The sequence below is a fragment of the Cyanistes caeruleus genome, chromosome 20 (genome assembly GCF_971803275.1).
Source record: "Cyanistes caeruleus chromosome 20, bCyaCae1.hap1.1, whole genome shotgun sequence".
Classification (NCBI taxonomy): Eukaryota; Metazoa; Chordata; class Aves; order Passeriformes; family Paridae; genus Cyanistes; species Cyanistes caeruleus.
This window is the reverse complement of record NC_141720.1, coordinates 4,127,715-4,140,139: the sequence shown is the minus strand read 5'-3', so window position 1 is coordinate 4,140,139 and position 12,425 is coordinate 4,127,715. Positions and strand designations below refer to the sequence as shown.

The 12,425-nt window shown below is 39.0% G+C and overlaps 1 protein-coding gene across 1 annotated transcript in view; it reads left to right on the top strand.

Moving 5' to 3' along the window:
* CDK5RAP2 (CDK5 regulatory subunit associated protein 2) overlaps positions 1 to 12,425 on the top strand; it is a 73,371-nt gene that overhangs the window by 13,117 nt on the left and 47,829 nt on the right. Inside the window, exons 8-14 of the mRNA XM_086858733.1 lie at positions 83 to 245; positions 1,543 to 1,596; positions 2,004 to 2,123; positions 2,714 to 2,806; positions 4,111 to 4,329; positions 9,736 to 9,906; positions 10,584 to 10,757. Coding sequence (XP_086714859.1) covers positions 83 to 245; positions 1,543 to 1,596; positions 2,004 to 2,123; positions 2,714 to 2,806; positions 4,111 to 4,329; positions 9,736 to 9,906; positions 10,584 to 10,757 — 994 coding nt within the window. The remainder of the gene's footprint in view (positions 1 to 82; positions 246 to 1,542; positions 1,597 to 2,003; positions 2,124 to 2,713; positions 2,807 to 4,110; positions 4,330 to 9,735; positions 9,907 to 10,583; positions 10,758 to 12,425) is intronic.

Sequence of the window (12,425 nt, the reverse complement as noted above, 5' to 3'; positions counted from 1 at the left end):
GTTGTCTGCAGGATTTGCTGCAATGGCTGGAGAATTGGTGATAAATGGTGCAAGATTAATATTTAAAATCTTGTGATTTTAGACTTATAGAGCAACTGAATCTATCACTGAAAAGTAAAGAAGCTCTAATTCAACATCTTGAAAAGGAGAAGTCTCAAAGTGGATCTTCCGACGGGAACTTGCCAGCAGAACAAGTCAAAGAACTTACCAATGCTTTGAGGCTTGAAAAGGATAGTGAGATAGAGGTGAGGAAACTACCTGCTGAATTGTTTTTATAAATCTCATGCCTGGGGTAGGATTTGAAAGGTTTTGTGCATGACACTGTGACTGACATCAGTCAATTTTTTAGAATATTATTTCCTCCTCAGTTTTCCAGTTCTTTTGCTGTTCATGGGTTATATTGTGGCTTGGTGGGCAATATCCTTATTTATCCATTCCTTCAGTGAGAGGTTGTGTTTCCCACTGACTTGCTGCCTGTGGAATAGATACAGTGCAATTCCTTTACAGAAGTATATATTAGAGAAATCCTAGATATTAATAGATCCCTCACTGGATGACATAACTTCTATAAAAGTTAAGGATGTGACTTGAGAATTCATTCTTGGGAAGTGTCTCAGCAGTTATGGCCTGAAAAAAAAGCTGTGGTAAGGGAGATAGGCATAAAAACACCATGAAATAAAGTGAAAAATTACCCTTTAGCTTACAAAATGTACAAGAATCAGTCTTTTATTTCACTTGGCTCCTAAATAGGAAGACAGAGATCCTGAAAGCTGGAATATAGAAACAGGTCCTGAGGCTTGTCATCTTTTTTTTTCTTTTTTTTCCCTATTGGTTATTCAAAGACAAAATTAAAACTGGCAAAATTAAGAAAGTTAATTATGGAGGCTGTCAGGCATCTGAGAATTTTTCTTCCCTTTTGTTTTGGAACTTAATATTGCTCAGCTCAGTACAGACACACTTTTTTTGCCTATGTCAATAATCTTTTATGATTGGATTGATTAGAGGTGGTAAAAGTTTTCAGTTCTGGGTGGTCTTGCAATTAAATCAGTCTGTGCCAGGAAAAACCACCCTGGTTTCACAAGAATATTTGTGTGTCCAGGTGAAAACAGCATCATCTTTAATCATTGCACAGGAGGTGGACAGAGTGATCATTTGGGGTGCAGCACTGGAGAAAAAAATCTGATGAATATCTTTGCACAACTCTGGTTTTATGTATGATTATGTTTTTAGAACAAATAATTCTGTAACCTCCCCAGGGAAATGTGCTAATTAAAATCTCTCTTGATAAAAGCATCTTGCTGACAATGATGAATGTCACATAAAAATGTACCTCTATTAACTCAGCAAGTACAGTTCTTCTGTCTCATGGAAAAACCATATTTTGAGGGTTTTTGTTCTATTTTCTTTTTTTTTTTCCTTCTTAATTTGGATTGGTTAATTTCATGTCCAGGGTTTTTAAGCTCATTTTGCTTCACTTTAATGCTTAATGAATGTATTTGTGTTAAGAATGAACTGACCATAACAACTGTTTTGTTCTTGTAGGCTCTTAGAATGGAGCTTAAAAATGAGAGAAATTCCTTTGAAAAAAAAATTCAGGTAAGTTCCAGTTTTGCTTCTGTTTCCTTGACCCCTTACAGTGTGTGCTGGGCTCCCTCTGTTATCCTTAGGCACAGGAGACCTTGAATCCAAGGGAAGCAGAGCAGGTCCTCTGTTAAATTCTCTTTTATACAGGATGACAGGAAGACCCCTCCTGTTTTTGAAGCAATTTTCAGTAAAGCTGATAGACACACTCATCAAATATTGAAGCTGATGCTTGTGGCCTGCCCCCTTATACAATATTCCAGGCACATCTTTAAGATGCTGCCTCTCATTTTGGGGACTGTATTTTATGTTGGTAATCTGAGTAATAAGCTCGAAGAACTCTGAGGGAATGTACTTATTAATGTGCAGTTACAGTATCTCTTAGTGGGAAGTTAATGCAACTTTCACATAATCTAATTTAGTCACTCCAAGAAGAGCTACAAGAGAGAGAAAATGAGCTTGCCGTTGAAAAGAAGAATGGTTTGAAAAGGGATAAAACTATCCAAGGACTAACTGTTGCCTTAAAAGCAAAGGAAAAAGAGGTAAGGGTGATTGTGAGCTTGCTGGTTTGTTGAAGTACCATGGAGGGAGGTGTTGTGTGTGTGGCAGGGTCTGATCTCACCATAGCCATGAGGAGGCTTAGAGTGGGTCCCTGTCACTGCTGTCACCTCTCTAAGCAGCTCTGCTTGTCTGCAGTTTGGGCTCTTGGACTGGAGGAGAGAGGAAAAAGTATCAGTTAAATATCTTCTTCCCTTAAGATCTTGAAAGAAAAATGTTTTCAGTTGCATACTGATTTTTATCAGCTCTGAGCACCACTTAGAAGATCCGAGGTGTATTTTATGTTGTTGAGTAAGTGGAGCTGTCAAAGGCAGCTAAAATGAGAGAGGTCAACATCAGCTGAAATTCAGATTGTGTGGAAGAGTGGGGAATGCTTCAGTTGAGTGATAGGCAGTCTAGTGAGTGTATAAGAGCAAGAATTTCTTTATATAAGATTTACTGTGATGCATTTGGTGTTCTTGAAAGTGTTTTGTGTAGTTGGATGAATGTTTAATGATATGGGGTAGAAATTACTGCATCACCATCCCTTGGAAATAACTCTTCCTATATTGTTTTCATTTTACTTTATTTAAAGAATGAGGAGCTGGGTTCTGAAATTGAAGAGTTAAATGCTTCGTTGGCTAAGGCAAGAGAGGCAACTCACAAGGCACATGTCCAAAAATTCAAGGTAAGAACAAGCAATTTGTTGTGATTTCCCTCATTCCTGCTCCTCCCTTCTCTAATTCCTTACAACAGACAGTACTTGCTATTGAAAGTAGAGGAATGGAAATTAGTTTAAAATGTTGTTTGAAAATTATTAATTTTTACTTACTTTGAAAAAAATGTCCCAAATCAAATTATTTGAAAAATAGAATGTTAAAATGTCACATAACTTACCTTGTTTCTCCTTCTTGTTTTTTGGGTTTTTTTGAATCTAAACCAACTAAGAATATTTAAGAGAGAAACATTTAATATCAGAATAAGTTAAAAATAAAGACAAAAGTTCCTTGGGGGGCTGAGGTTATCTTGAGGTTTGTTTTTTTTTTCCAAAAGTATGGAGCCAGCAGAGGCTTCCTATTAGCAGAGTTGAACTGGGTGTGAGACACCTGCTTGGATTTATTTATATAATAAATGTGAAACCACTATTTATAAAACAGTGGAACGTTATTTGTGAAAATTTGATTTAGTAATGCTTTTTGTGTGTGTGTGTGAAGCAGAAAAGGGACTTAATGATTTCTGAGACTTTTTAAAAGTTCTAAATTGAAAAAGTGTTCAACTGATTCCTCCTGTCCACAGAGTCCAGAGTGCCGAGCAAGTCCTTCTCCTCAGGACTCTGCTCCTTAGCCACAGCCTTGAGTTGAAGGCAGTTCTCTGTGAGTAAATGGTGCTGCAGAGCTCCTGACACCTCTGCTCTCAGCTCCAGGGCCTGTGCCAAGGGGAAAGGTGGAGTCACCATCCCTGGAAGTGTTCCAAAAGCGTGCAGCTGTGGCACTTGAGGATATGGGTTGGTGGTGAACACGGTGCTGGGGCTGGGTTGGCAGCTGGACTGCATCTTAAAGGTCTTTTCCAACCTTAATTCTGTGATTCCATGAAAGACTCAGTAACTTCCAGCCCTAGCCCAGATTAAAACTCTTTAAAAGTAAAGTTTAATGTAATTATAGCTTTGTGAATCAACAATCCTGCCATGACCTTGTTTGCACTGTGGACTCCTTTGCACATCAATCTTTCTCTCATTCTTTGCTACCTCAGACTTCCTTGGCCTGCACTGGATGTCATGGAAAGTTTTGTTAAGTCAGTAAAGTAGTGTTACGTCACTAAAAATTGTTACACTTTCCTTGTTTTGTCATTTCACTGTTTCCTTGCACCCCAGTTCTGAAACACTGGGCAGGAGGGGCTGGATTATGGCAGTGGGACTAAAGACTCCCAAAAAAGTAAAGAGTAAAGGCTCTACAGAATCCCCTTCTGGAGCCTGAATGTTGTTTTGTGTTTCAGGGGGCTGCAGATTATCAGGCTCTGCTGATGGAAAAGGAGACCCTGCTGGCAGAGCTGCGCTCAGAGAACCTCACAAAGGACGCTGAGAATCGCAGGCTACAGAGGATAATTAAAGTTACTGGTCAAGAGCTGAGTGATCTGAATCTGGAAAGAGAGAAAATGGAGAAGGAGCTGGATGAAGCACAACTGCAGAAGAGCAGAAGTGACAAAACCATTAATGTTATTATCACGTTTTTGCTTTATTTCCTAAAGTCTAGAAATAATTCAGTGCTTTAACAAGTCCTTTTCTAACAAAATTGAGTTTTTAATTTAAGTAACTTCTGGGAAGGAAATGCCTGGCACTGTTTAATGCTGTGTATGAAGATTCAGGAAAATTCTGGCACATAATCTGCACAGAATAATATTTTAAATATAATTTTGATAGTTAGGTCCTAGGGAAAAAAAACTTGACCTTTAAAAGTGGTAAATGGTTACTGTTAATCCCAGTTTTCCTGATGGGAGAATCTGAACATGCATAATGATATATGTTTACATTTCTGCCATATTTTTCTTGTTGCATGTCTGTAGATTATCTTAAATTTCACTTAAACTTTCTTCTAATTGTGACCTGGAGCCAAACCTCAGCCTGCTCTCTGTTCTCTTAGCAGGGTCACTGTAAAGGCTGTATATTAAATAACTTCTGCTTGTAAAAGACCCAGAACACAGGATTAATTGATCACAGTTTAACATAAAAATGAGGTGCTGTTCATTAATTCTGCTGCTTCGTGGTCTCTTGAGAGTTTTTACCTTGCTGTGGTCATTCAGATAAACTTTCCTGCTCCCAGCACTCACAGCTGATGCAACAAAATGAATGACCAGGTTTTTCCTTTTCTTCCTTTAAAAAAGGATGCACCTTCTGCTGAGGCTTTGACACAAAATGCTTCTCACCTGAATGCTTTGTCATGTGGATTTTGCTAAAGTCTTCCCACCATTGCTTCCACGAGGGCAGCATTTGCATAATGAGGAGAGACCTGCTTGCATCCAGAGTCTGATCCTCCTCAGTTAGGGATTAGTCTCCTGCTATATTGAATTACATAAAAGATTTAATGAGCATGTCTTTATTCACTAGATGTTTTGGTTCCATTATTAAATAAGGACCTTAATAAAGCAGGGAGACGTGGAAATTGCTGCTCTTGCACTATTCCTTAAAACCAGCAGAGGGGTCTCTTTACCTACAAATAAATTAAGTTCCTCTCCCCCCTCCTACTCCAAATTTAACGCATTTTTGTTTGATTGTCAACTGTGGTTTGGCTGCCGTCACAAAATCTCTATCTTTGGTGTGCTTTGAGATTTCTTCAGGGTGTTGAGGTTAAGGAGAGTGAGAACAGATCGCTGCTGTCAGTGAACAGCCACAAAGAACATTTATTGATTTGAAGTATTTTATATTTAACTGTCTGCTCTATTCAGATTTTTTTTTCATCTTTCAGGGCAGCTAGAATATAACTGTAGAGGAAAGACAGGAAAAATAGGACTGAGTAGGGAGTTGCCAAGGATTTGAAGTTAGCTGGATTACAGAAGCCCTATTTGACTCCATTATGTCCAAGTTTTTCATGTAAATGATGAGCTCCTTGGGAAAAAGCATTCCTGCCAAAAGATGAGCAGTCTTATAAAAATTATATCCCTAACCTATTTCCTACTCCTTGCAGAACAGCTGCTTCAATTTCAGAGCTGCAAGTACATTGGATAGAGCCACATTGCCTGTGAAGTGTTGCCCATTAAGTAGTAGATATGTGGGAGTTAGACAATATGCTGTGAGATTTTGCTCTCTGACAAATAGGAAACTGCTTCGGTGATCTGCTGCAAACTTTTTATGAGACAGCCTTAAAAACTCAGTTCTATTTATGCTCCAAGATGCCTATTTATCAATATTTCTATTTTGTTAGAATAAAGTTAGCAAAAAAGTGTATAAACTGTAGTAAATGCCCTCGATATCTGTAATGAATTGCTGCCCTAGCTCTTCACTCATTCACAGGGAAATTTGCAGTGACTTTCCATATACTGTAATTGGTGTAATGCTAACTTTTCCATATATTCATTAAAAAAAAACCCCAAACACCCCAAAAAACAACCTCCCTAAAATGTATTTTTTGGCCTACTATAAATCCAGTTTGCCTGGGCATGAATTGGGCATTACTGTCCTGGAAGGGAAGAAGGTGAAACTAAATCAAACAAGATTGTTACACGTGAGCTGATCATCCAGTTCATAGCCTTTGCCCAGGATTAGGAGTTTCCTGGATTAGTGGGTTTAGGTGTTATTGAACCATGCTCCTGCCTTAGGGTGGGCAACATTAAAAGGTATCTGAAAGAGCTTTTAAAAGCTGTTTGAGTTCTGTACATTCCAAAAGATGTCGTTAAGCATCACTGTCAAGATGCTATTAAACATCACTTAAAGCTCTTTGAACAAGAAACTTTAGAGTTTTATTTTTACATACTCTTGGTGAGGAATAAACATCTTGTCCTTGATGTTGTTCATGGCTATCATGTTACTGTGCCTGTAATAGGGATGGAGTGCTTCTTCCTTGAGAAGTTTGTTCACATTTACATGATTAAACACTTCACATACCCATTCTCTCTCCAGGCCTAAATGCAGAATTAACATGTATTTACTAGATATTCATATTTGATCAGTTGGTTGGGGAAATGCAGAATAACTCATTAGGCAGAATTTATTATTTAGTCTTCCTACCTGTAGTTTAGCCTGAGAGGAAGGTTTTGGAGCTTCACAACTTAATTATTCACCAAACTGGTTTTCATCTGACAAGGAGGGGGAGGCATCTGCTCCAGTCTTCTATATTACAGTGCTCCACGTTAATTTTTCTTAGTTCAGCTATCATTAATCATAGGAAAGTCTCTTGGGGAAAAGGTTGGCAGAGAGAATTGCAAAGTTTATGCTCTGAGAGCTGTAGGTACTATATTACCCTTGCAAGTCAATGTATAGAAACCAATAGATTTTCTCCCAGACAATTTGAGTGGTCAATGAGTTCAAGCAACCTGCTACAGTGATGGATAGTTTGGTGTGTTACAGAATTCCAGCTCATGCAAAGAAGGTAATTTTCAGTCTCACCTTTAGCTTGCCTTGGGAAGGATTCAGAGAGTTCTGGGGGCAGAAATAGTAGAGGCAAAGTCATGTGCAAATTGCAAATCTCACATGGGCTGTTTTACTTTTTCCACAATTGCATCCCTTGTCAGCCCAGCTCTTTCCATAAACCTGGCCATTACAGTTTTGCTGTTTTAAGGCAGGAACCTGGTTTCTGCACTTGGCAGGTGCTGTGCACCAGGAGGACTGAGATAACAGGTGCAGTACAGTTGTTCCAGCAGCATCTTTCTAACTCTGCACATCTGTCATCTTTAAGCTGCTCATGGTTTTCATGAGGAAGTCACAGTGTTGGTCACTCAAAGTTGCAGGCCAGATGAAAAGCCCTCTGAAATTTAATTACAGGTGACCTATCAGTTAAAGCCTCTCAGTAATGTGATAGTATAAAAATAACATTAAAAAAAAGCCAAGGAGTGACCTTTGCAGCACAGGGAATGTGATAACACTGCTGTTGATCCTTTGCTTCCAATTCCAGTGCTGTGTGGGAATAGGCTTAACCTGACCCACTTGAAGAGCTGCACAACTTGGAGCCAAAAGCCTTTGCAATTATCAGAGCTTGCACTACTTCCCACTGCAGTTTGTATTTATAGGCAGCAGTCAGGGAAAAACAGGAACATATTGGAGAGTTTGGGTATCTAGACAAAACTTGGACATGATTCTGCTGTTCTTCAGTTTTCTCAGTCAAGCAAGTAGTTCTTTTGCTCCTGAAAAAAAATAGTTCTAGAACTGAAGGTCGGGGCGGAGTCTTTCTTTGAATAACATTTGAGGGGGTTTTGGGAGCTGTTAGGTGTTTCTTAGCTGGATCCTGGGGATGGAACTAAATGAAGAAAGTAAACCAAAAGGCTTTGTAAATGATATTTTGCATTTAATGTGCAAAATAAACAGAAATAAAAGACTGAAGTAATAAAGTGATGTTAAGGATTTGCTGTGAACCTGCATGAAGCAAGGTAATTAAGTCAAGAAAAGGACATAAAACAGTTTGTAAAGAGACTGCAATTAAAATGTCACTAGTGCTATTTCTTTGGACTTAGAATAAGAAACAACTATTACATTTTGAATCCCAGTGGAGGTAAAAGTAAAATTTATAAGTGATTACCATATGTGCAAATTATTTAAAGGGCTTATGCTACTTCACAAATGGGTCCTTTTGGGGAATAATTAGAAAACATTTATTTGAAGATGTAGGCTGTGTTACCTGGTTCTTTGGGTTTGAACAAAAGTTTAGATAGTGTAAAGTCTCCTGTAAGTTTTAATTGTTTAATTTTAGGCAACAGCTCCTGTGTTACAAGTTTTTACCTCTCTTTTTTCCACACAATTTGTGCAGTAGAGGTGGAGGGGAAGTTTATAAGATAAGCCTGGTGTCTATGCAAGCTTTGCCCCCTTCAGCTGACAGTGTTGAAACTTCCCAACAAAGCAGCAAAAATGTTGGGAGTGACACAGAACAAGGGGTGGTGGGAGAGAAGGTGGAAGGACAGAGAAGCCACATTGGAAATTTTTCTACTGCCTTGTGCTCTTAAATATTTTCCACTCTTAACTGTGAGCTGACTATAAATTCCATGCTAATAATCTCATATATTCACACAGAAGTAGTGATTGTCCTGTTCCTAGCAGAATGAAAGGAATAGGAATTGTTTGGTGTTATTTCTCAGAACCAAAGGCTTTGTCAGGGGGGCAGATTTTGAAGCCCTACAGAGAACTGTGTTTTAGAGGTGGATTTTCAGCTGGAGCAGGGCAGGATCTGTTGGGTTGCAGAGGAGAGCTGTGGCTGTGGTGCAGCCCAGGAGCTGCTGCTCTTCCATGGCAACATTCCATGTTGGGTCTAACAGATCTCAGAGTCCTTGGGAATTGCTGCAGTGTAGAAGCTGCTGAAAGAAATTGGTTTAGGAGTAGAATGGACAGGGAGCACACATCTCTCTGATGGGAAGCTAAGATGTGGAGGCAGTGCAGCTAATCTTGGAGCTGCAGGAAGTAATTTACAGAGCCAGAGTCAAGATCAAGTTCTGTTCATCCCTTCTGATCGTGAGGCTGACCTGATTGGTCATTTGAAGTTTGTGTTCTTGTCAAAAAAAAAAAAGGTTTTAACATTTCTGACCTTTGTTTGATTCCAAAGTAACCAGTGTGCAACAGTTTTTCTGGTGTGATGAGAAAAAAGGCAAATGACAAACTGAATCACCTGTAAGCAATTTTTTCCTATTTCTAGCCAGGGAGTAAATTGACTCAGAAGTGAATGTTCATTTTGACAACTTCTATGTGCATAATATTCCAAACAGCCTTGGAGTCCAGCCATTCTGTATGAAAAGCATTTAAACAACAACCTAGATTTTTGGAAGAAAATACTGACATCTTATCTGAAAGTTGTTCTTTCTTTAATTGTATTCATTGATGCCAAGAGAAAGCAGCTTCAGTACGTTCTTCAGTGATAGTGTGGGTTGCTAGTCTTAAACTTTCTTTAAAATTGATTTGCTGCATATTCAGTTTCATTTGTTTTGTAGGACCTTAGAAATCAACTAGAGAAATTACATGGTGAAATGACTGAGAAAGAAAAAGCAGTTGAACACCATTACAATATCCTTTTGAGTGAAAGCAATCAGAAGCTGCAGAGCCAAGAACTTGTTATAAGGCAGCTGACAGACAGTGTCAATCACAAGGATCTGCTGCTTAAGGTAGGTAGACTTACTCTGAAATCAAAAATGGAACGTTATCATTTGATTTTGTATGGAGAATTATTACAAAATCACGTTTGTATTTGGAGTTATTGTTGATTTTGATGATAATCCTTCACTTCTCATAATACTGTATTTGCAGAACAGACCTGTAATTACAGAGTGTGTGGCATTCACCAGGATTTCTTGTTAGGATTTTGTGAAGCGTGTGGACAGAGGGGGGAGAAAGCTTTACTAATACTTATGTAGGATTGTCACTGTTGTAAAAGCTCTGAAGTGCTCATGATTTTCAGTTTATTGTGCAGAAAGTGGAAGCTGAGGAATGGGTACAAGTAGTGAAATGTTTTATCTTCTTTTCTGGGAATGGGAACAGGCCCCTGCTCAGTGTTCACACAGAGTAAAAAAAAGTAGTGATGGTATTCACCAGCAGTGCAGTCAGAGTTAAGGTTGCTTTGGAGACAAAGATGCATGCCTTGACTTCATTTTTTAATACTGAAAAGGTTTCATAGGTGGGAAAGCTTCTGTGTATCTTCTGGTGTCTTAAATTGAGCTCTTTTTGCAAGGTGTAGAACATGTTCAGGTCATCCTTGGATATTCTCCTGAATTTTGTTAGGTTTTGTATTTTGCAGTTTAAAATTAGAGTAAATAATGTAAAACTGCCCGTCTTCTTTTGTTAGAGGCTTGATGGAACAGTCAAAGAAAAGGATGCAGAACTGGAGGAGCTCCAGAATAAGTGCAAGAACCTTCTAAGAGCTAATGAAGAACTTGAACTGAAAAATGAGGGCTTAGTAAAGGAGAAATGTGCTGCACAGACTCAACAGTCAATTATCAAGATAGTCAGAGAGCTGGAGGTGAGTTTTGCATAAGTGTTCATTTGCAGGTAAGTACCTGACTTCAGATTGAAGAGAATTTTGACTTTGGCTTCAGAGCTGTGACCTGGTACACATTCACCATGTCTTGTGCTGTGATGAATTTATATGGCATCACTAAATTCCCTACTTTGAGAAAGCGTGAAAGATGTTTTTCCTCCACAAAGAGGTAGAGGTTTTTTGGTGGTTAGGGCAGACATAATTCATTGAGTGGGAGGATATCTGCATTTCTGCAGAGAAGAGTCTGTGTACTTTGGATAGATAAGGGAAAGATTGCACAGAGCTGGTGACCACAGGAGATAAATAGAATGTGAGGATAAATACAGGTAGGAGTGAAAATATGTCCAGGACAAGAAGAAAATTGCCTTAAAGCAAATAAGAACTTTATATATATATCTATATATATCTATATATATCTATATATATATCTATATATATCTATCTCTCTCTCTCTCTCTATATATATAGATATATATATAGATATATATATAATGTTAAAAAAGAATGAGCAATATATGCCCATTATTTTATCTGATGCCATGAATTGAAAACATGTACTTGAAGTGAGAGGTCAAAATTCAAAATTTTAGTTTTAGCAGTACTTTCTTCTCTTTTTACCCTCCATTCTATTATAGCATAAAGAAATCAGGTACTATTAGATTTTTGAATCACTGTCTGACTCCATCAGTGCATCATGGTGTACAGATTATTGAACAAATAAGCTGTTTTTGAAGGCACATTTCTTGTCTCTTTTTGTGTTGTTTGCAGCCTGGTGTGTCAAGGTTTCTAAAAGCATCAGGCAAAGTAAAAATAATTAGACTGGTACACGGTAATGGTGGAAAAAGCTTTTTCATTTCTTTAGTAATATGTCAGTCATTAATGAGACTTTTTCAAGGAGGTTCAAAATAAAGGGAGCCAATGGCAAAGGAGCCTTAAGTGCAGTGTTTTGGGTCACAGTCTGAGCATGGTGGTGAGAGGATGGGTGTGATGGGCACTATAATGAACCATGGGAGAGACAAGAGCGTGTGCAGTCCTGGTGGTGTGACCAGCCCAGAGAAAAGCAGCTGCAGCCCTGCTTGCCTGGGTTTATCCCAGGATATGTGAGATAGGAGAGAAAATGGTCTGGGAAGGGCCAGGGAGAGATTCCACTTCTGCACAACAAACTGCAGTGCATGCATGTAACTTCTGTCACAAGGGGACTTGGGATGGCAAATGAGAGGGAATTAATGGAAATCAAACACTGACTTGGCTGTGTAGCCCTCACTGTGTTCAGGTGGATAACCAGGGCAGGAGCAGTGAATGGTAATCACCCAGACCCACCTCTAATCACAGCCATTCTGTGCTGCTGGTGCACTGAGTGACTGAACAATAGCTAATCACAGCCCATTGTCCTCTCAGCTCAACCTCTGTGTCACCTGTCTCCTGTAAGGACCCACTCTGGCATATTAATCATCAGTTTTTGGACACAGATTATCTGGAGCTCTGCTCTCATTGGCTGCCTCTCATTGGCACTCTTGGGTGGCTTTGTGGTGCTGCACCGACTCTCAACAAACCCACAGCTGGATCCTCCCCACCAGAGGAGATAGAAACCAGGCTTCTTCAGCCTCACTGATCTTTTAAAGTTGAAGAAATTGATTGGAGAGATACAGA